Source organism: Aplidium turbinatum, chromosome 2, assembly GCF_918807975.1.
Source record: "Aplidium turbinatum chromosome 2, kaAplTurb1.1, whole genome shotgun sequence".
NCBI classification, from domain to species: domain Eukaryota; kingdom Metazoa; phylum Chordata; class Ascidiacea; order Aplousobranchia; family Polyclinidae; genus Aplidium; species Aplidium turbinatum.
This window is the reverse complement of record NC_137473.1, coordinates 1,685,821-1,706,814: the sequence shown is the minus strand read 5'-3', so window position 1 is coordinate 1,706,814 and position 20,994 is coordinate 1,685,821. Positions and strand designations below refer to the sequence as shown.

The window sequence follows — 20,994 nt, the reverse complement described above, 5'->3', positions numbered from 1 at the left end:
AATACTTTTATGGGGGGGGGCGCGGGACTACATTGATTGCTCTGAGGGGGTCGCGGTGGAAAAAAGGTTGAAAACTCCTGGTTTAGAGTGTCATTAGGTAAAGTATTACCATATAGGTACCTACTATCCATTTCTTTCCTTCCAAAATCTTTTCCATCTGCTTCACAATAATAATTGTGTTTATTTCCAAAACCAATTATGCGCCATCATTAGCCATTTTTCTGTTATGTTTCTGTTATTTTGCAGTAAATAGTTTCAATTTTTCGTGTATGTATTTTTATTACTTTTTGCAACTTGGTTTGCAAAAATAGGCCCTTCTCTAGTAAACAGCCTTAGGCCTACCGCACCCTTAATCCGGCCCTGCCAGTGGTAAAAATTGTTTTATTTTAATAACATTTGATAATTTGGTTAAGATTTGAAATAAATCCATAGCCTATACTGTAGTCCTGCTACCTTATCAAAGTGACGTTTACAAATCATAATTTTAATGACAAGTTTTTGTGTTTTAGATAAAAAAATACAAAAAAGGCAAATATTTCTTGAGGAATTGCTGAAAGAAACCCGGAAAGTTGTGGCAGGTAAATAAAAGTAGGTTAAAACTAGTCTAAAACTTCAATGCAATGAATATTAAAATAAATATTTAAATTTAAAAACATGGAAGTACAGCAGCGACAAGTTTCCAGAATTCTTTATTTTGAAAGTTTTTACGCAACTAAAAACAACATGGTGAGGTCATAAAACAAAGATTTATCAAGGTGAAAAATCACAGCAAACCGTCTCAGTGCGACCGCATGAATTCAGAAAAAAAAAAAAAAATTAAATATTGGTAAATACATTCGTACCATTTTTTTGCATGAAGTTTGATAAATGAAATGCAAGTAAAAAATTCAAAAATTGTACAAAATTCACTAACGAAACACAGTTTGACGATTTAAATGCATTTCTTATTTCACTGAAAGGTGGCCGAAGAGGTGATGAAAAGTTAAAACGTGTACACAAAAGCATATAAAGAAGAAGACTCATAATTTTAACAGTTTGTGAGAAAAGTTAAACTTACAAAAGCAAACCAAATTTGACAATTCGAATTTCTCTACTAATGATCAAAAAGGTCTGGCAGCACTGCTTGTAAAAATTTACAGTAGGTAGTAGAGATGCAGCGAAACCAAATTTTTTATCCGCACACCGCACCGCAACTGAATCACCTATCCGCACACTGCACCGCACACCGCAATTTATCTGGAACTTTAACACTGCACCGCACACTGCAAATTACAAAATTTTCAAAAAATGTTTTACGCGTTATTTTTTAGAAAGTCAATTGTGGCAAAAAGTACCCAGGGCATATAACTGGTACCAGTAACCTACCAGTACAGTTGTGCACTATAATGACTAGGCTAACCAGATCATATTCTCTTACCAGCAATGCATTTAAGTTCTAAGACATCATGCTTTTTCAAATAGAATGTTCCTGGATCCAGTATCAGGACTTTTGAACAGTTTTTGTAAGCAATAATGCAATTTTAATGTCAGTGGCTGTATGAACTACCGTACACACTACACAGACAGACAAGATGTCAAGAGTAAAACTTATAGCCTGAACTCACTGTGCTAACTGTTACAGTAACTAATGCGGTAGTTGCGCTAGGCCTATAGCCTGGTAACTGAGCTTATCAGCTAGGCTATTAACCAAAAACACTCGTACAGCTTCCTCACAAGCCAGCCCCAAAAACACTGTCAAGTGTCAACTGCAAGCCATTTGCAGCATAGCTTTGAGCTTTCCAGCTTAGGGTTTCCGAAAAAAAACTGATCCGTGTTTCCAATTTCAATTTGAAGTTTCATAACTGATTTTCTTGAAAAGTTGAAAGTTTACGAAAGTTTAATTTCTTGAAAGTTCACGCGGTAAGCGGCGCGGCTTTTTCAATTCAACTTTTCACGCGCACGCGGCGCGGCACGTGGCGAAAAAGTCATAAGCGGCCGCGCACGCGGCGTGGCGCGGCTTGCATCACTAGTAGGTAGGCTACCAGTTAAATGCAAAAATACTAAAAAAGGCAATATAACACAAGAGAACAACTGCACGCCCAGCAAGCTGGTGCAAGAGATTGTACCAATTATCAAATTACAATTTGTTAATTATTATTATTATAAATTAATTAATTATTATAAGAGATTATTGGTGCAAGAGATGGTACCAGTTAACTTTTGATTTTAGTGACAACTTTATAATAACAAAAAAAAAAAACATTTGGTACAAACTTAAATCAAACTTAAATTTAAAACTTAAATCCAGTCTCATTGTCTCACAACAATCACTCAAGTTTCAAATCATCACCTCAACCAACGCTTCAAGACAACTTTCTACTTTCACTTTACTACGCTGAAGAGATCTGAAGATCGAAACACTGGCCTTTGTCCGTAGTTACTTTTCGTAATGTCTTTTTAGACATTTTTTTTGAGTCAATAATACTTTTAAAGAAATAAAAAAGAGTCAAAAGGCATGTAAATTTCACTCTGTGTGGAGCTACATGTATTTGAGAGGTTAACTGTTATTTTTTTATTCACTTGTTGATTCATTCATATCAGTTTGTATCCTCTGGGGATCCTTCTCTTGTATCATGGGCCAATCCTATAGATGTTTGCTGGTACACCCCTTCATTTTCTTTGAATTTGGTACAAAGTTGCATTTCAAAACAATTAATTAAATTTCCTTCAGAATAAGCTATTTTTTAAATTATTTCAATTTCCACTTGTAGGCCTACACCTACTTTTTGTGGTGCTCTTTCTCAAGTTGCCCTGTTGGTCAACTGGATGAAGACGTTATTATACGTCACACACGTTGGAATGGACTATTATAAAGGAGGAAGTACGGGATGGAAATGCACTGAGTTAGGGATAAGGTTAGGGTTAGTAACACAGTACACAGTAACACGTTCTTTTAATTGGCTGTCGTGTAATGTCTTTATCATTTAAAGTAAACTTTTGATAATGGTTTGAATTTGGTCAAGTTTAGGTGGCCACCAGATAGAGCTAGTACTATTTTGGCACCTGGCATTAACTTAGTTGGTTAGATCTATGCTTGTACTTTCCAACGATAGCAAATTTGTGGAAAGTGAACAACAAATCAAAAAATGGGAGACAATTTCCTTCAGGTGTTTTTCAGTGCATTTCCACCCCGTACTTCCTCCTAGTCCTTCATAATAGTCCATTCCAACGTGTGACGTATGGTAACGTCATCATCCAGTTCATCAACAGGGCGAATTGGGAAAGAGCACCCTTTTTGTCTTGAGTTTTTTTCCACACTTAAATTGCATTTTCTTTGCAAATTCTTGATCAATTTTAAAAATCTTTCCATCAGAGTAACTACAAACAAATAATTTTTTCAATTTTACTAAACTTGACGTGTTAAGCCTGGATTTTTTTATAAGACAAATATTTAGTTATGAACCTAGAGAGCAAAACTTAAGCTGTCGATTTTAAAACAGCGCGGGAATGCCATCTTTTATGACTATGAGTCCACTAACCAGTGATTCCCAACACGTTTTTAAAGGCCTACTAAATGAAAAATTCAAACCGGAATTAAGCATTAAAATGCGTAAACTGAACATTCAAGAATACATTTCAAGAAAAATTACCGAAAAAAAAATGTTTTCAATGACGCTGGCAAGGCCCAAAGTCCAATGTTTCATTTATTTTCATTTTTGTCAAAATAACCAAAAGTGTAAACACTGCTCGAGAAAACGTCACAAAAGACAGCAATAACACAAGCCACGTTACCACATCTGATGTTTTGATCAAACTGTCTGATGTACATACATACATAGCCTACAGTCAAATCGCCCGCAGTAACAATTACTGCGAGATCAGCTGATTGCTAGTCTCTAGTGACGCAGACTGTGCAGTCGCACGCTTCGCTGCTCAAGCCCAATCTCGTTTTGAAAGCTCTGACAAAAGCACGCGCGCAATGGTGGTCAGACCGCAATGGGGCAAAATTTGATTGAAAATCGTTTTATGGTAGCATTGTTAAACAGAAAGAACGTGGAAAATCGCCAAGTCAGGTTTTTCCTTTAGTATCCATTTAAGGAGACCCATTTAAAAAGAAATCAATTCGGTAAAATCTTGCGACCCAAGCAAATTGTCGTCGTATTACAAAAGCCATACAAGATTGCGTTGCAAACGAACAGCACTACAAAAGCAGTAACTTTTTCCGAAAATACTAATGTTTATCAAATCACTAATGAGATTAGCAGCTCTGTGCTCGCTTGCTGTCAGTGAGGTTTTGCAATCAAGACGTTATTTTGCTTAGGCATAGCCGCATGTCGGCTTCAACTTCCAGCCGGTTTCACTGTTTAGTTTCCAATGCACACATGGCGCTAAATCCAGTCTCACAAAGCCAAGTTGTTGCAAATGGAATCAGTAAGTTTTAGAATCACTAATTTTGAAACTGTGGGATACACTTTGTAGCCTACATGGAAGCCCAAAAGTGGATGTTTGCATAATCTTTGGGGTATTTGTCTTTAAAGGACGCAAAACTGCTTCTGTCGTTATGTGCATAAACTGTTCTGCAACATGGACGGAAAGTTGAGGCAGATCTTTTCCAACAAATGGATCAATTATCCAATCATTTTGGCTATTAGGTGTTAGAGATTCTCGATAGTAGGCCTAGTGCACAAATTGTTCCAGGTGCCCAATTTTGGTTTGCTTAATATTAACTTCCTTGCCAGAAATATATTGCGTTATCTGAGGAAACATATCGTAACTTACTCATCTCTGGTAACATAACTTTTCCAGAGTATGAGTTTTTTGTGATTAGCAGAAACTTGCGGAGTGATCAATCACCATAAAACCATTGCCTTGCATAAATAAATTTAGAGAATTCAGAGAGTCAACTACATCTGCAAGGTAAGCAACGTTTGCGTTGAAATCTTCTTGCAAAAACTTCTCGGCTAATCCCACACAGTTCTGTTGCCTCAGGAAGATTGCAAACTCCTCCCGCAAATCACAAACTCGCTTCAGGACACGACCTCGTGACAATCATCCCACTTCCGTGGGCAGCAACAATGCTTGATAGTGATAAACGAAAACACAAAATCATCGTGACAATCATCCCACTTCCGTGGGCAGCAACAATGCTTGATAGTGATAAACGAAAACACACGCCGATTTAGTGGCCTTGCTTTGATGAAGTTTGCATACTTCACAACATCATTCAACACTTCGTGCAGCTCTTGAGACAGCTTTTTTGCAGCAAGGGCATCTCTGTGGAAAACGAAATGAGTCCACACACAGCATTTGGGGCTTTGTCTTTGATGCGTTTTTCCACACCAGACTATGTGTGGCCCAACGTGTGGATAAATTTGTCATGGTTTGTCCTACGTTGCAATGTATATCCCGGAATTTTGGAAAGTTAATTTATGTTTGAACAGGGATACCTAAACATTCAGGGATGCGAAACTACAAATACGAGGCGCCAACTGAAGGTACGACGTTGTCGCAATAAAAGCCATTGCTTTTCTAAGCTATTTGCAAAGCCTGCAGTTACCATATAAGCACAATGATGATTAACGTTTTGCAATATACAAGTGACTGACATCTTCTCTGTTTTATTTCCAACGTTTCGCATGTGTAAACGACTTGCATCTTCAGTTACGTTGTTAAAAAACAATTGTAAAATCAAGAAATATGTAAAGTTCTATGATAAAATAACGCCAGCACATTAAATACAACGCATATCGACCAAATAAATTAGTTATTTCTAACGTTATGCAAATTCAAACGATTTCTATCTTTTCAAGTACTTTGTCAAAATTAATTGCAAACAACAAGGAATAAGTAGGAGCTTGCTAGTGTAATGTTACACAGACTTCGACAACTACAACATGACTCCGACACTAAGTCGATTGAACTTATAATTATAATAACGTAATAAATGTCAGAATGTAAAAAGAATGGTGCAACACTGTCAAAGAAGCCTAAAGGCGACCAATTATGACGTCATGAAAAGCGCGCAAAGTAAAATGCGAGACACTGGTAAGGGCGAATTCCCACACACAATTATGAGTGCAACGGTGCGGTTCCAATACATTACATTCCCCTTTGTCTGAAGAAAGAAAGGAACTATCTATCGATACACAAACAGATTAAAATTATGGAGTGGAGTACACTATTAACTGCAGATGCAATAACGATGTCACGTTTACTACACAATTTTCCAGTGACTCAAAGTGAACAGCAAGCATTAAACTTATAGTTCGTATACTCTCGTTGTGCAAACTCCGATAACAGCACAAGTCTACATTGTATGCATGATGCACAACACGAAATCTCCACGTATCACTATACATACAAAACGATTCAAGTTACACAAACACCATATCTATCAGGCGGCTTCACTATCCGGCCAGAACGGGTAGTACACGGTGCTGGCATATTATTTTTACATGGCACATTGGGCTCGTCGTTAAAATCATCTACAGCAACGTTTTCATCAGCATTCAGCAATAACGTTTTCATCAGCAGCAACGCTTTTATCAGCAATAACATTTTTATCAGCAGCAACGCTTTCATCAGCAATAGCGTTTTCATCAGCAGCAACAAGTAGCTGCATTCTTCTAGATTTGACTGCGGGTATAATGGCCTAGACGTTCGGTGATTAGTTTTCCTACTATCACAAAAATTCGCAAATTTGAACGTTAACTCGACCATCTGCCTCCACTTTTTAAAATTATCTGCAACATTTCCTTGTTGGAAATTCATCTCTGACTTTGTTGCTTGCATCGAATCCATCTCTGACACCATGTAATGTTGCACAGACTTCGACAACTACAACATGACTCCGACACTAAGTCGATTGAACTTATAATTGTAATAATGTAATAAATGTCAGAATGTAAGAAGAAATAGCACAACACTGTCAAGAAAGCCTAAAGGCGACCAATTATGACGTCATGAAAAGGGGTCCACGTCTTTTAGGCGCAGACAGTTAGGCGTCTGGATATTTAGGTGCGGAGCACTGTGGCGCCCGTTCATTTAGGTGCTATTCCTAGTAAAGTTTGCAGATTGTATCAGCTTGGCATGTAGGGCAATGCTTTTCACATATAATGTTACATTGGTTAGAAACATATGTTGTTTTGTTAATGCGCGTGTGGAGATGAGGTGCCAGACAACGCTCTACTACTCTTGGTGTTAGCACATCTCCACAGGACATTTGCAATGCATCCTGAACACAGGTTGCAGCCAGATGGAACTTTACTTAATCTGTTATCTTTCGCAATTACTTTTACTCGGGATGGATTGGTCGACTGGTCGTATTGCGAGTAGGCTACGTATGAGACAACGCTTTACAACATGAATAATAATACATTTCCATAGAGCATTATGAACCCTGCCTACAAGTTGCAAGCATAATGGTGCGACTTTGCTCGTTATTAAACCTAGTCGGGGTTTTGATGGAAAACTAAGTTAGGCTACTCTTCACTCAAGCCTACCACCCGCTTGAATATAGACTACGGTATATTTTTTACTGATGTTTAGTGTACCGGTAGTTATTATTTGACTCACTAAAAGTGAACTCAGTTATGTTCGCAAACTTGAATAATTTATTGATAAAGCTTTCGCCGCCGCAAACCTGGACTAACAACAAATAAGTGCCGAACACGCGCATTAAAAAACATTATGTTTTTCTGTTCAATACAACATTTTGTGTGAAAAGCATTGCCCTACATGCCAAGCTGATACAATCTGCAGACTTTACTAGGAATAGCACCTAAATGAACGGGCGCCACAGTGCTCCGCACCTAAATATCCAGACGCCACAGACCACAGTGTGCGCGCCTATTTGACTGGCGCCTAACTGTCTGCGCCTAAAAGACTTGCTCTCATGAAAAGCGCGTAAAGCAAAACGCGGGACACTGGCAAGGGCGAATTCCCACACAAAATTAAGAGTGCAACGGTGCGGTTCCAATACATTACAACTAGTACCGGTAAAATAACCATAGACGTAGCAGGGGGGCTAAAGGGTCCGTGGCTTTCCTAAATTTCTAATTAATGTAAGTCATGATGCAGTTTTTGTACCACTGCCACTGGTAAGTTTTCGTACTTTCCGGGCCGTTTTCTCTGGTTCCTCACGTCCAGGTGCATTAAAACGTTTCAACTCATTTTTAGCAAAACAATTAAATGCTGTTTGAAGAATAAGTTCGAAATTTGAGTGGCCTGCAGAACACATCTGTTTGAATGCACCTCTGTAAACGTTCGACGCCTCCACTATCTTTTTCAGGGCTCGTATAAACACGGAGCGCTGGTTTGGTGCAGTCCACAACTTCTCTTTTGCATTATAATCAGATATCACTGCACTGTAATAGTGAACAGCCAATGTTGTTGCAGAAAAACAAAATTCTGTTGGGACAGACAGACCACCTCGATTGGCAATTTCAAACAATTTCACATGCTCTTCAGATTCACATGTTGGGGCTGGGCAGTCATCACTTTTTACCAACAGAACTTTACAGGGCGAACACCGTCGTCTTCGGGATATACTTCTTGCAATGTAGCCACTCACAAAATATGCCACATTTGCATCTGTCTCCGACAAATCATCAAGTGTTACCTCTGAGAAAAACCTTTCGAGCCAAGAAACAATGGAGCTGTCTGCATTAATAAGCTTTCCGCTTCCCAGAGAAATAGAGTCAAGCGAACATAATTTGGATGCAGCCAGTATGCCATGTTGTTGAAGCAAACTCAACTTGCGTATTTTCTTTTCTGCCTCAAGCAGTTGCTTTATGGACATAAAAAAGTTTCCTCCACTAACCTGGCGGTACCACCCGAAACGGCCTTCGATTGGATCAGAGGTAAATTTTCCCGGTAACACATACTTCAATCCAATCTTGTCGTGCAAGTATTGAGCAAGTTCAGGCATTGCAGACATGGTTTGAATGTATGCTAGGAATGTTTGGTCTGTAAGCCCAGAAGTGCCGGATTGCTGCCATTTCACTAAAATATCCTTTGCTGACTTAAGAAAGCGTAAATTTGCAGGTTTTTCTTCTTCCGTTGAAGTGAACTTCATTGGCATGCACATCTCATCATTTTTTGCCATGCCTGAAATATATATATAAAAGTTGTTAAAAATAGTGAAGGCTGGTTAGAGTTCTAAAGTAAAGGTTCCCTGTATACCAAGTGCAAGGCCGTGTGCATTTTTGCATCTTTTAGTCTCAAAATTCAAAACATAATCAGATTGATTTTTCAATGAGCTTCTAAACTTACTCTGTAAGTAACAACTAGGTCATTTGTACAAAAAAGTAATAAAATTCTAGGAAAAAATCCAAATGTTTTACTTCAATTGCAAAAAATCTTTGTGCAGCTTTCTAAAAAGTTGTGCATAAACTGTACAGAAAATATGCCCAGAGAAAACTAGTAACCTGTGCCGACGTGCCGTAACGACTGGCTATATTTAAAAATATTAATCACACTTGGAAAATATACCTTTGAATGGTGTTTTGACAGACATCACCTTCCAAACATTGCAGATGAATTGGAGAAATTTGGCAGTTTCCTTAAAGCCCGGATTGGTGTCAGCATACATAAGAAGTCCATTTACGGTGGATTCACTAAACACACCTGCAAGTGAAAAACCAAAATTATATATATATATGAATTGCAACTGCTGCAATCAATTTCTGGATTATATATATATGATACAATAAATCAAATATAGTTATTATTATTTGAAGCCTTTACAAATTGTTTCACCTATCGGATCATCAGAAGGTCTTATTCAAATAGAATCTATTTGAATAAGACCTTCTGATGATCCGATAGGTGAAACAATTTGTAAAGGCTTCAAATAATAATAACTATATTTGATTTAATTCGCTCTGCTTTGCTTTTTGCTTGGCATTGAGCACTTTTTGTAGTATTAATAGTTTTCATTGTTTTATGATACAATAAATATATAATGTAATTTTCTTATACAAACTAAAACAAGTTAGATGACTAAATAATGTGAAAATGTAGCCTGCATAGGGTTGAAGGATCAACTGAAGATCCCGTGACCATTTTCTGGGGGAGAGGAAAGTTAAGTTTGAGTCAACCTTTGTAGGGGCGATCATCATCACTCCAAAGGACCGGGGAGGATCTTCATTTGAGCCCTGCTTACAAAAGCTACTGTACTTACTTAAAGCGTGTAGAGGTGAGGTGCGGGCAATATTGCTTGGGTTAAGTGATGCCTTCTTCAGTGCAAATGCTACTTTCAGAGGTTTATGCTCTTCAAGAGTGTACAAGCGCTTTATATGTGCAAATTCAGCTGTGCATTGCTCTCCCAAAATATGTTCAGCACCAGAAATATGAGGAATGTGGAATCGCTTCTTATTCACAAAATTGTTAAAAATGTTTTTAAAGTTGTGGGTGAAGTCAAACAAGAGAAATAAACGCTCTCCATTCCTTGAAGGGTGTGCAATGCTGTTTGAGAGCTTATTGCTTCCACATAAATCCATAAACAACTTCCTGAAAATGCATAACCCATTATAAATCACACATAAATTTTAGCATGTAATATTAAACCAGTTTCATTCAATAGACAAGATGTTTCAAAAAACGTGACACCACTTCTTTCAATCGAGGTTGTTTCAGTTTTGTCAGCCAAAAAAAAAAACTGGCGAAAAACAGTTTGCAATAAACTTGTAACTTTTCTCCATATTGGGACTTTAGTGCAGAAATTGTTTGTATAAAAACTATTACATTTTAACCATTTGCAGTCCAATTTTTTTGCAAAAAATTTTCAGATATCATAAAACCGGTTGGACTTTGATTGAATGTGAAAACAATAGCCTAATGCTTTAGCATGTTATTATAAAATGATAATCAAGGTTTAACAACAATTCTGAACAGCATTTCTTCTATTTTCACATTTTTAAAAATTCTGTTTTATGGACGGGTTGTGAAAAACAATATTGAAATAGGATTAAAATATAATACGTGACAGGGTGTTTAAAAAAATCTGACACCATTTACCTTTGAAATGTATTGAAATCATTGTTGTAAAAAAACCCATAAACATAGGATTTTTCACAACCTTGATTTTAATACATATTAAAGGTTAATGGTGTTAAATTTTTGAAACACCCTCTAATCCTATTAAATTTGCTATAGATAGTTGTCATCAAGCATATTATAAGCTTACCTATTGCACACATGATTGTCAACAGATATAGCAACAACAAAGAAAATTTCATCTAGAGATTGCATCACTTTGTTAAAGAAGGTTCGAAGCAGCTGTGTACTTATCTTTTCAATTGGCACCAGGCACACAACATCTTTATATTTTTTACATACTGATTGCACCATAAATGTCAACACGGTTTTCGATCGTTGGCCTTCCTCTGTTAATCCAATGAAAGCGCCATTGCAATATTCAACCCTTTGTGCAGTGTATACCTCATCAATAAGCAAGGTTACCATTTTTTCTCCTTCAGATAAGTCGACAGTTCGTTGCTTCAGGTATTGCAAATCTATAGATTTAGTCTCTACATTACAATCACTCGAAACTTGCTGAAGTCTTCTGACTGATGGCAGTATAAAAAACTCACTAAGCTTTTTGTATAGTGAGTTGCTAGTGAGCTGCCACAGAAACGACATGGTTAGCAACCTGGGTGAATACCGTCGGCCATTTTTATCTATGTACAACAACTGAAGTTGCTCGGACACAAATTGAATTAGGGGTAAACCTTCATCTTGGCTTTCGTTTTCTTCCAGGTTTGCTTTGCATTGCTCAAGGGCTGCAACAGCCGACTTGGCAAAAGTCTTACTATTGTTACCACTTGGTGATTCTATAAGGTTTTTGCAGAATGCCAGAATATTGCAAAGCTCTGATACTTTGCTTAATGAATCGGAGCTCATCAGATGCTGAAATGTTTCTTGTGGCACAGAAATAGAACATACAAATGCATGCACATCTAAAGTTTCCCCTACCACCAAAGATGCCATTAACTGAGGAGAAATGTGGCTGCCATTGTTATATGTTATAAAGTGGAATTCCAAAGAAGATTCTTTTAACAATTTGATATATCCAGAAGAAATAACCACTTCATTGAGTTTATCTTTTAAAGAACCCAAATCACAACAAGAGTCTTGCAACAGAAATTCTTCATTTTGATCTTGAAGTTTAGCTTTGTCTTTTTTCAGTCTTTCTGTGGCAGTTGCAGCAGAAGTTGAGCGCTTTACTGGAGCCGGTTTTGTCAGATAGTGAGGCAGGCCAGCAAAAATGCGAGGCACAGCTGATGGCTTCAACCGTGGCTGATTAAGTTTCGCAGACTCTCTGCGTTGTTGGCGATCTAAGTGGCTATCGATTGATGTTGTTTCAAAATCATCTCCGTAGAAATGCTTACCACAAATTCTTGTGTGTGGTGTCACAGTTAAATTTTCCCTGGATATAGCTCTAATCCAAGCCTTACGCAATTCAGGATCTGCTGGAAATCGAAACATTGAAACTTTTTCCCCAGTTCTTTTAAACGCACGATTACCAACTTTGCACCCTGGAGCACAACAATAGTATCCCATATTGCATAAAAAATCTTATAATACTGGAGCAGAATTTCACCTTGAACTGTAATATTGTACAAGTAGAAAAGCTATAAATAAACAGAATTACTGTTTTAGGGAGTTACCGTACCGTACAATAGGGTAAGCAAAATTGTATGTTTTGGTTAATAAATAGCATTAATAATTTCTATTCTACAGCACATAACATAAATGTGTTTTGCAAAGAATGCAACCTATTTCGTCCCTGAACAATTCGTACTCTGATTTCGTCCTCTGAAATCGGGGTACGAAGTGTTCAAGGGACGAAATAGGTTGCACCCTTTTGCAAAGCTCTATATTTGGTTAGTTAGGCTATAGTATATAGGCCTACAGTATTACATAATGATTAAAATACAGTAGGCAATCATTTTTTAATACCAGATTAACCTCAATGTCTCTTTGCAAAATTGGACAGTTAGGCCTGACACCACTACACATCTGTTTTCATGTGCCACTTATCAGTAACTTTTAGAAAGGGTTAGGCTTCATGCATAAAATAGTCAGTTAGAGTCAGGTAATCTACTCCTTCTTGAATAATACTGATTTTAACACTAACCACACAGTGAACACCCTTAGTTATAAACCAATTGTAACATTAAAATATATTTCTACTCACGGGCTGCAATGTCTCTGTAAATTGGCCTTACAATTTAACTAAAATATACAGTAGCCCACAGATCAGGTTAATCACCGATAACCGTAGACTATTGATTTCCTGTGGTCACTGACTGCTACTGCTGAGTACTGTGCAAATGTGCCATCACTGATCACTCATCACTGCCATGTGTGAGTGTACCGTCAGTTGGCGTCAAAAATGATCACTAGGGGCGTAGTTGCGCATCCCGTACTGTTTTGGTATCCCTGTGTTTGAAACTGAAATTTTGTTTGGGTTTACATTTAATAATAATAATAATAATAACGAAAACTGTTAAACGTTCTTTCACTACGAACATGCTATAAAGCTTTCCGATGTCTCGACATGAAACGCTTCATGACTTGTGTTTATACTTTCCAGTTTTGTAATCAATCTCTTTACGTTTTAAAATTTTTTTTTTATCATTTTTTCACCTAAGATACATTATGCCTGAAAAACAAGCGACCCAAAAAAATAATCAGGTGACCCAACTGTGGGTCGCAACCCATGCGTTGGGAACCACTTCACTAAGCTGATACAAGAGAGAGCAACACATTTGCAATTGTCTTACTTACTGGAATAGATAAAATGATGGTAACCAACTTGTAAAGATGCGAATATTAGTATTTTCCAATTAAAATTTTCATCCACTCGATTCAGCTTGTGCACTGTTACATGGGTTGGTCTCGTAACTTCTCTCCATTCACTGTTCCAGACTTCGGAACTCGGAAGTTGGATTTACAGATAGCTGAAGCAGGTCGAGAAAAAGGAGGTTGAAATTTCAAGCTATAGAGTCTTTGGGAGTGCGAGTTTTGGGCAATCTGGTTGTGGAGGTGGTCATCCCTTCATATAGCTTGTAGGATCAGACTGCGTACGTGATTTTCCCTATGAAGTCTACATGGAGCGATGCCTAATAGTAGGCTACCGGCAGAAAGTCAGTTGGAGTTGGACGCAGGCAACCAGGGATTATTCTCTTGGTGGTGTTGAGGGCAGTGTCACTTTTGCAAGTGTGTACGCTGCAGCACCAAATGGGGAAAGCACATTCTGAGGTGCTGTAAACAAGTGCAAGAGTACTTGTACGGAATGAACTTGACTAGACGGACTTGTACGAGCACCAGTCCAGCACCCTAGGATATTCCGGTTGGCATCTTAGCAAATTGTTGCGTGCTGATAGCTTAGCATGGAAGGCTTCAGCATGGTGTTTGTAGGGTAATTGTCGGTCGAGCTTCATTCCTAGGTAGGTGGGACACGGGTTATGTTATGGCTTACTGAACTGGGGGAACGTTAAACTTTTTTAATGAAATGAGATAATGTTAAATTTTTTTCTTAGAAACGTAATAGGCCTATTCAATATGTTTGACTTGAAATTTAAAAAAAAGGTTTAATTTAAACAAACCTCAATAAAGCATCGAAACAATAAATTTCCTGACACTAGTTGCTACTTAAATGTGTGAGTAAATATTATTTTTTCTGGGCAACACTACGCAGAAATCCCACGCAAAGCTGCAGACGACAATTTTTGTTGATTGCTAACAGAGTTGCCAACATTGCAATCTATTCCTAAGCTTAAACTAACGTTTTTTTAAATATGAGCGTATTTTAGAAATTTACAAGCTGATGGTTGATCTTAAATTCTTTTCAATAACTCCCGCCCAAATCTGCAGGCGACAGCCATTTTGTTTTCAGTCGTTGAAGAGAAATGATCAGTTTTAATTCAGTTGCAGCAAGAAATAGTTGGTTTAGCTTTCAATTCTGTCATCATTCTGCTTGGTTTCATCAGAGAAATGTTTTAAAGTTTGTTTCTGTTTGTGTCTTCTGAGTTTAAAGTAAAAGCATCAGCTTGGATTGAGATGCAGCAAGAAATGGCTGATTGAGAAATTTTCATGATCAAGTAGTATAGTTGCTTCGAAAATTTATCGACGAAGAAATAAAAGTTTATTTTAATTTGCAAGCTCTGGTTAGTTTAATGTTTTAATAAAAGTTTAGTTTCCACCTGCAAAGCTAGCCTAAGTATTTTATCCTAATTTGATAAAACTTCGAAGTCGTTGAAGACAAAACTTGTGATTTTGTGACCAGCTAACAAAAGTCTACTCAGATTATTTTCAAATTTGACTTTGAATCAAACCTGAAAATTTGGTTCAAAATAATTTGTTTATGTTTTTGTTTGCGATATAAATAAATTAATGTTTTGTTCTTTAATGAACAACTTGTGTTCAATGTTTGATAATTTTATAGTTAGAAACAAACTGTGGTTTTAGACTACAACCTGGTTAGCCGAGTTAATATTGATTGATATTATTCCTGAATTGTTAGGTCACAATAGTCGCTCCATCATCCCCATCACAAAGATCCTGCGGGAAGGCAACGACTTGGAAGTGACAGTCACAGCAGGAAGTCATTTTGATGTAGCGACGATATGGATGAAATCCTCCGACACTCAGAATGACATCCATGCAGTGACGTCATTCATCAAGTCGTTGCCGACGCGACTTGGATTCCTTGATCTGTCCGATTGCCTCATGACTTCCAGTCAATTCCTTCCATGGAAGGAAGCGATCAAATCGATGCCTGGTTTCGTGAGTCATGTTTAACTCTTATAACCAACACATTGATTCATGGTCAGTTGTTACGTTGATTTAACGTCGCATTACGTTGTTTTAACGTCTCAGTTTCATTAAGTTTCACAAAGTAAGTTCCAGTTTCAATCATTTTCTAACAATTCTTGTAAACATAAAATAAATAAACAAAAAGTCACAACATAAATAAATTGTTTATGTTTAATTGTTGCGTCATAATTAATTTGTGTCTAGATTGTTCGGACGTGTCTCAATGGCAACTACCTATCTATTGATGACGTCATCGAGGTGTTGCACAAGGTTAAGGGGGAAGTTGAGATGGTGGATTCCCTTGATGGTGGAGATGGGAGAAAAGATCCGAACATGGAAGAAAGATCCAAGCTACAAGAAGCATTGGATCGGTCGTACAATAAAGTGAGAGTTGTTTACGTTGTATCAACGTTATAACAATTAATTGTCTCAACATTAAATCAACGTCAATTATTCGCTTTGTCTTTTACAGAAGTTGAAGATCGCGGTTGGTTGGGATGACGGCCCTGTTTACCTCACTCACAAGGATCGATGATGTTTTTATTTATTTGTTGATGTTTATAATAAAATTATGTTATCCAGTGATTTTGTTTGGTTGAGTTAAAAATACAACAACAAACTGCTTGTTTACATCAGGTGACGTAACATCAACAAAAATGTTTATAATATTATCAAACCGAGGTTTGTTTATGTTCTTCAACTTGAGGTCGATAAACATCAACAAAAGTAAGTTTGTTTATTTAACTTATTAGGTTTTATGAAATAATTTCAATGAAGAATTCAAATGAAGTTATTTGTTAACAGTGTTGCCAGAATAGATACTTTTTTTTAAATTTCAATAAGAGTTGTATCTAAAAGTAACCTTCGAGATGAGCCGCATTGGAGGCGACGATAAATCAGTTTATTTGTTAAAAGTATTGCCAGGTTGAACTACTTTTTTTCAAACTAGAGACCTGCAAGCATTTCCTCTAAATCAGTGATTCCCAAACTGTGTGCCGCGGCACACTAGTGTGCCGCCACAGATTCCCAAGTGTGCAGCGAATCTTTTTGGAATTTTGGAAAAGAACTGTATAAATATTTAAAACAAGCCATGCAGACAAGCATATGCGACTTAAAAGCGCTCTAACTGCTTCAATAGATGATAAATAAGCACGTGTGACGATGAAACCAACTATGGCATTGCTGATAGAATAGGGTAATTGCCACGTCATAATTGGGCTGCTAAAGAATACGTTCAGTACGGGTTTACTGCTTCAGGAAATCGTGAGCAAATCGTGAGCACATTGTCTGGACTTCAGCTTGCACTGCAACATTAGCCTACTTCCCACCATTTGGAAGCAATGAGTCAAGCAATCCTTCTGCAGAAGCAGAAGAACAGCTCATTGATTTACGAAATGACCCGTTTTTTCAAACGCTGTTTCCACAAAAAGCTTGGATGAGTTTTGGCTGTCTGCTTCCAAATCCTATTCCAAATCTAAATCATATGATCGGTGCAAAAGAAATCAAAATTATATTGCCATTTGGATCTTCATGGCTATGTGAACATGGCTTTTCTGTTTTGACTGAAATTAAAAGCTGTAAACGAGAGAGACTGCTTGGAATTGACGACGAAATGCGGGTATGTTTGTCAACAATGCTACCTCATTTCAATCGTATGTTGGTATTAACAAGCACATCCATCGCATTAACACGTGAAAATAGTTTTTTTTAAAGCAACTTTTCTTCTCTTGTAAGTGTGCCGCAAGCGTTTCATAATTTTTCTAGTGTGCCACAAGCTGAAAAAGTTTGGGAACCACTGCTCTAAATACTCGTTGTCAGGGTTGCCCATTCGATTCGGACTAGTTTTACCAATTAAACTTTTGTTTACGGTGAGGGTAACATTAGTGCGCCACTGCCAAGAGGTACAGTTAAATACTTATTATCAGGTTTGCCAGTTTCAATCGGTATAGTTTTGCGGATTAAGGTGAGGGTAAACATGATGCAACAACCATTTAAAATGTTTGCCAATTCCTAAAAGTGCCGACATTGCCTGACATGTTGTAAGAGTTGCCAGTTTTGCGATTTTCGTTTCAAAATTGGATTACATTTGCTTCGTTGTCACAGAAAAATTATGCCAGCTACGAGTTGTGGTATTGTTGATTTCTTTGTTTTTTTTTTCATTTGGAACCGACTTTTAATAGATAAATACTAATTTTGCTTGAAAACATCCTGCAACACTGACAATCGGTATTTAGAGGTAGTAGCCCTCTTTTAAGTAGATTTTAAGACGGTTATTCTTAAATGTGTAACCAAAGAAAAATGTTTGCATCACAATGTCTGTAACAAAACACATATCGCAAGACTGAAACTCGCCACCAGAACCAAACAAATTGCGGCTCGCTAACCTGGCTATAGAGTGAAACGACACAAGTACGGTAACATAAAGCACAGTTTTGCCTCGTTATTACTGCAAAACTGTGCTTTATGTTACTTGTATCTTTTCACTCTGTAGCCAGGTTGTACGTAACTAAAAAAGCAACTACTAAGTTAATTAAAAGGGAGGCACAATAGCTAAAGGCATTTATGCACCTTCCAGTTTGTAAGACGAAACTACACTTACGAGAGCTTGAATATTACGCCAGATGAAAGACTGTGGGTGAGTCACTCGTTAAAGATAGATAGGGAAAGGTGGGGCAAGATGATCATCGTAAGGTTAAAATCTCCATAAAATTCAAATTTTAAAAGATAATTACAAATTCTTAGCATTACAAAAGTATGTGTTCATCAGCGCATCTAATGGTAGCATACTTTGCATTATAAGCCAACAGCATGTGAATCTATAGCCATTTGAAAAAAAGTGGACGAAATGATCATCTTGCCCCAGTACCGGGGCAAGATGATCACACATATGGGGCAAGGTGATCATACATTTTTTGCATTCTGTGAGGTGGGGTTTATTATCAAAAATAGAATCAACTTGGTGTAGCCTCAAATTGAAGAGGCAAGCGACTGACATTATGAAAAACAGCGATTGGTATGCAATACGTGAACTGCAAAATAATCTTTCAAACAAACAGCAAAAAAAACATTCAAACACATGGCACATTGCTCAACAGCAGGGCCATAGGTACTATAAAAGGGTAAATCGTGGGGTACAATTGAACAAAACCCAATTCTTTACTGTGGCATGCATAAAAATCAAAACATCACTAATTTAGGAATGTTAATCGTCTAATTTCTTCTTTTCTGATTAACATCTACTGTTAACTGATAGTTTGGCATGTGTTGAAATAAAAATTGTCATACAGCAATAGTATTTACTGTTACAAAAGTTAGTTGATCAACAACTACCGGTACTAAGTTTAATTGATTCTAAGTTTAGTTTACTTACAGTAATTGAATTAAATCGAATTAACCTACTTTAATTGCAGTCATCGCAGCAAAAGTTGCTGGTTAATGAGAGTTTTTTTTCTAGCATTTCTGCACTTTATGATATCATAGTACTTCATTTGATATCTCACACCTCCTTAGCAAGCTTCAAAAGGAAGCAAAGTATGACGTCACAGAACCTACAAGTTGTAAATGAAAATTTCTAGAGGTCGGTAAAACTTGAAAAATTGTCAAATATTTGAATTTTTAGGGAACGATTTACCAAGCAAGACGTCATTTATTTAAAAAATATATATATTTAGCGAAGTTTCTAGTCCAACTACAAGTTTTTAACCCCCGTCATTTTGAATTAAAAATTTTTGAGTAAATTGACACGCCCTAACAGTACACAGCCACTTGCTCTGGAACGGTGTCGAAACGTTTTTTCGAGCGTCTTGAGACGTTCTCACCACTTGGCCTACAACAATGCAGATGCCATCTTAAAAAATAGAACCATATTGCATGCTTGATATCTCATAAAAACTTCATCAGCATTTTCACTGAGCCACAGTGCATAGGTCTACACAAGATAAAATTGTTGGAAATTTGTTCTTCAGCAGTGCCTCAGTTTTGTTGTATAAGTTATCGCACATATTCATCATCAATCTCCGCCTGCGGCAGATTGCTCATCAACATGGCTTATTTTCTTCCAAGAGTGGCGATTTTGAGCTAACTCGCCCAGTGTCGTCAAGTTGAGTCCGGTCCATGATTGGATGTTGTCTTGCCATCGTTTTGGTTGTCTGCCACGTTTTCTTTTTCCTTCTACTTTGCCTTCTGTGCAAACTTTGCTGATTCGGAATTGTGATCTTTTAGTGTGGCCGAACAGTTTTAAAACTTTTGATTTATTATTGCTGCAATTGGATGTAGTTTTGTCATAGTTAGAAGATCTTCTATTTTTTTGTGATCAAGTAACCTTTTGTTGGTCATGCTTCTCATGATGTGATTTTGGAAGGTAGTGAGTTTTTTCATTGTTAATGATGTCCTATTTACGCATTCTAGACTGTACAGCACGACTGGTAAAACGTAGGTGTTGAAAATTTTTGCTTTCAGTTTGATTGGAAGTCTATTGGATGTTAGAATATTTTTGTTCTTTTCAAATGCTGCCCAGCCTAAGCCAATTCGGTGTTGCACAGCAGTCTTTCCATCGTTGGTCGCGGATAGTCGGTGGCTAAGATATATGAATTCTGGTACTTGTTCTATTTGTTTTCCATAGAGAGTGAGATTGAGTGTGTTGTTAGTTTTGTCGGTTGTCATACATTTGGTTTTGGACACATTTAGTTGGAGGCCGAATTTAGCAGCATTTTTTGACAGAGCATCTAGGCATTCCTGCATTTTCAGTTTAGAATTTATCAAAATGGCCATATCGTCTGCGTAGCTTAAGTTGGATATTACATGACCGCCGATGGTGAATCCAGTTGTACACTCATTTTCTGTTTCTGAGATTATTGCAGCAGCTACGATGAAAAACAGGATAGCAGACAAGACATCTCCTTGCTCAACACCTTTTATAATATCGATTCGTCTGGTTGTTCGGATGTTTGTTTTGATTAGTGCTTTTGAGTCGTCGTACGTTGCTTTCAAGAGGTTGATGTATTTTTTGTAGATGGAAGTTTTATCCAGAAGTTACCAAAGGTAGGGTAATTTAACACTGTCAAACGCTTTTTTGAAGTCAATGAAGGTGATATGAACGGGATTGTTGAATTCGATAGACTTTTCTATAATTTGTTCCAGCGCTAAGATTTGCTCGATTGTTCCTCTTCCTGGTTGGTAAGCTGCTTGTGT

At 37.3% G+C, this 20,994-nt stretch overlaps 4 protein-coding genes across 4 annotated transcripts in view; 3 read left to right on the top strand and 1 right to left on the bottom strand.

Annotated features, from left to right (window-relative positions):
- LOC145765602 (uncharacterized) overlaps positions 1–16,470 on the top strand; it is a 103,976-nt gene extending 87,506 nt beyond the window's left edge. The window contains exons 5-8 of the mRNA XM_082577438.1: positions 510–578; positions 15,512–15,774; positions 16,009–16,188; positions 16,277–16,470. Coding sequence (XP_082433564.1) covers positions 510–578; positions 15,512–15,774; positions 16,009–16,188; positions 16,277–16,339 — 575 coding nt within the window. The 3' untranslated portion in view covers positions 16,340–16,470. The remainder of the gene's footprint in view (positions 1–509; positions 579–15,511; positions 15,775–16,008; positions 16,189–16,276) is intronic.
- LOC145765718 (uncharacterized) overlaps positions 1–20,994 on the top strand; it is a 1,283,504-nt gene that overhangs the window by 751,733 nt on the left and 510,777 nt on the right. The gene's annotated exons all lie outside the window — the stretch shown is intronic.
- Positions 1–20,994, top strand: part of LOC145764723 (uncharacterized) — a 77,935-nt gene that overhangs the window by 8,145 nt on the left and 48,796 nt on the right. The gene's annotated exons all lie outside the window — the stretch shown is intronic.
- LOC145765603 (uncharacterized) lies at positions 6,836–12,543 on the bottom strand. The gene is made up of 4 exons (XM_082577439.1): positions 11,168–12,543; positions 10,163–10,491; positions 9,472–9,606; positions 6,836–9,087 (listed from the first exon to the last, which is right to left on the bottom strand). The coding sequence occupies exons 1-4, from the start codon at positions 12,541–12,543 to the stop codon at positions 8,048–8,050; spliced, it is 2,880 nt and encodes a 959-aa protein (XP_082433565.1). The 3' UTR covers positions 6,836–8,047.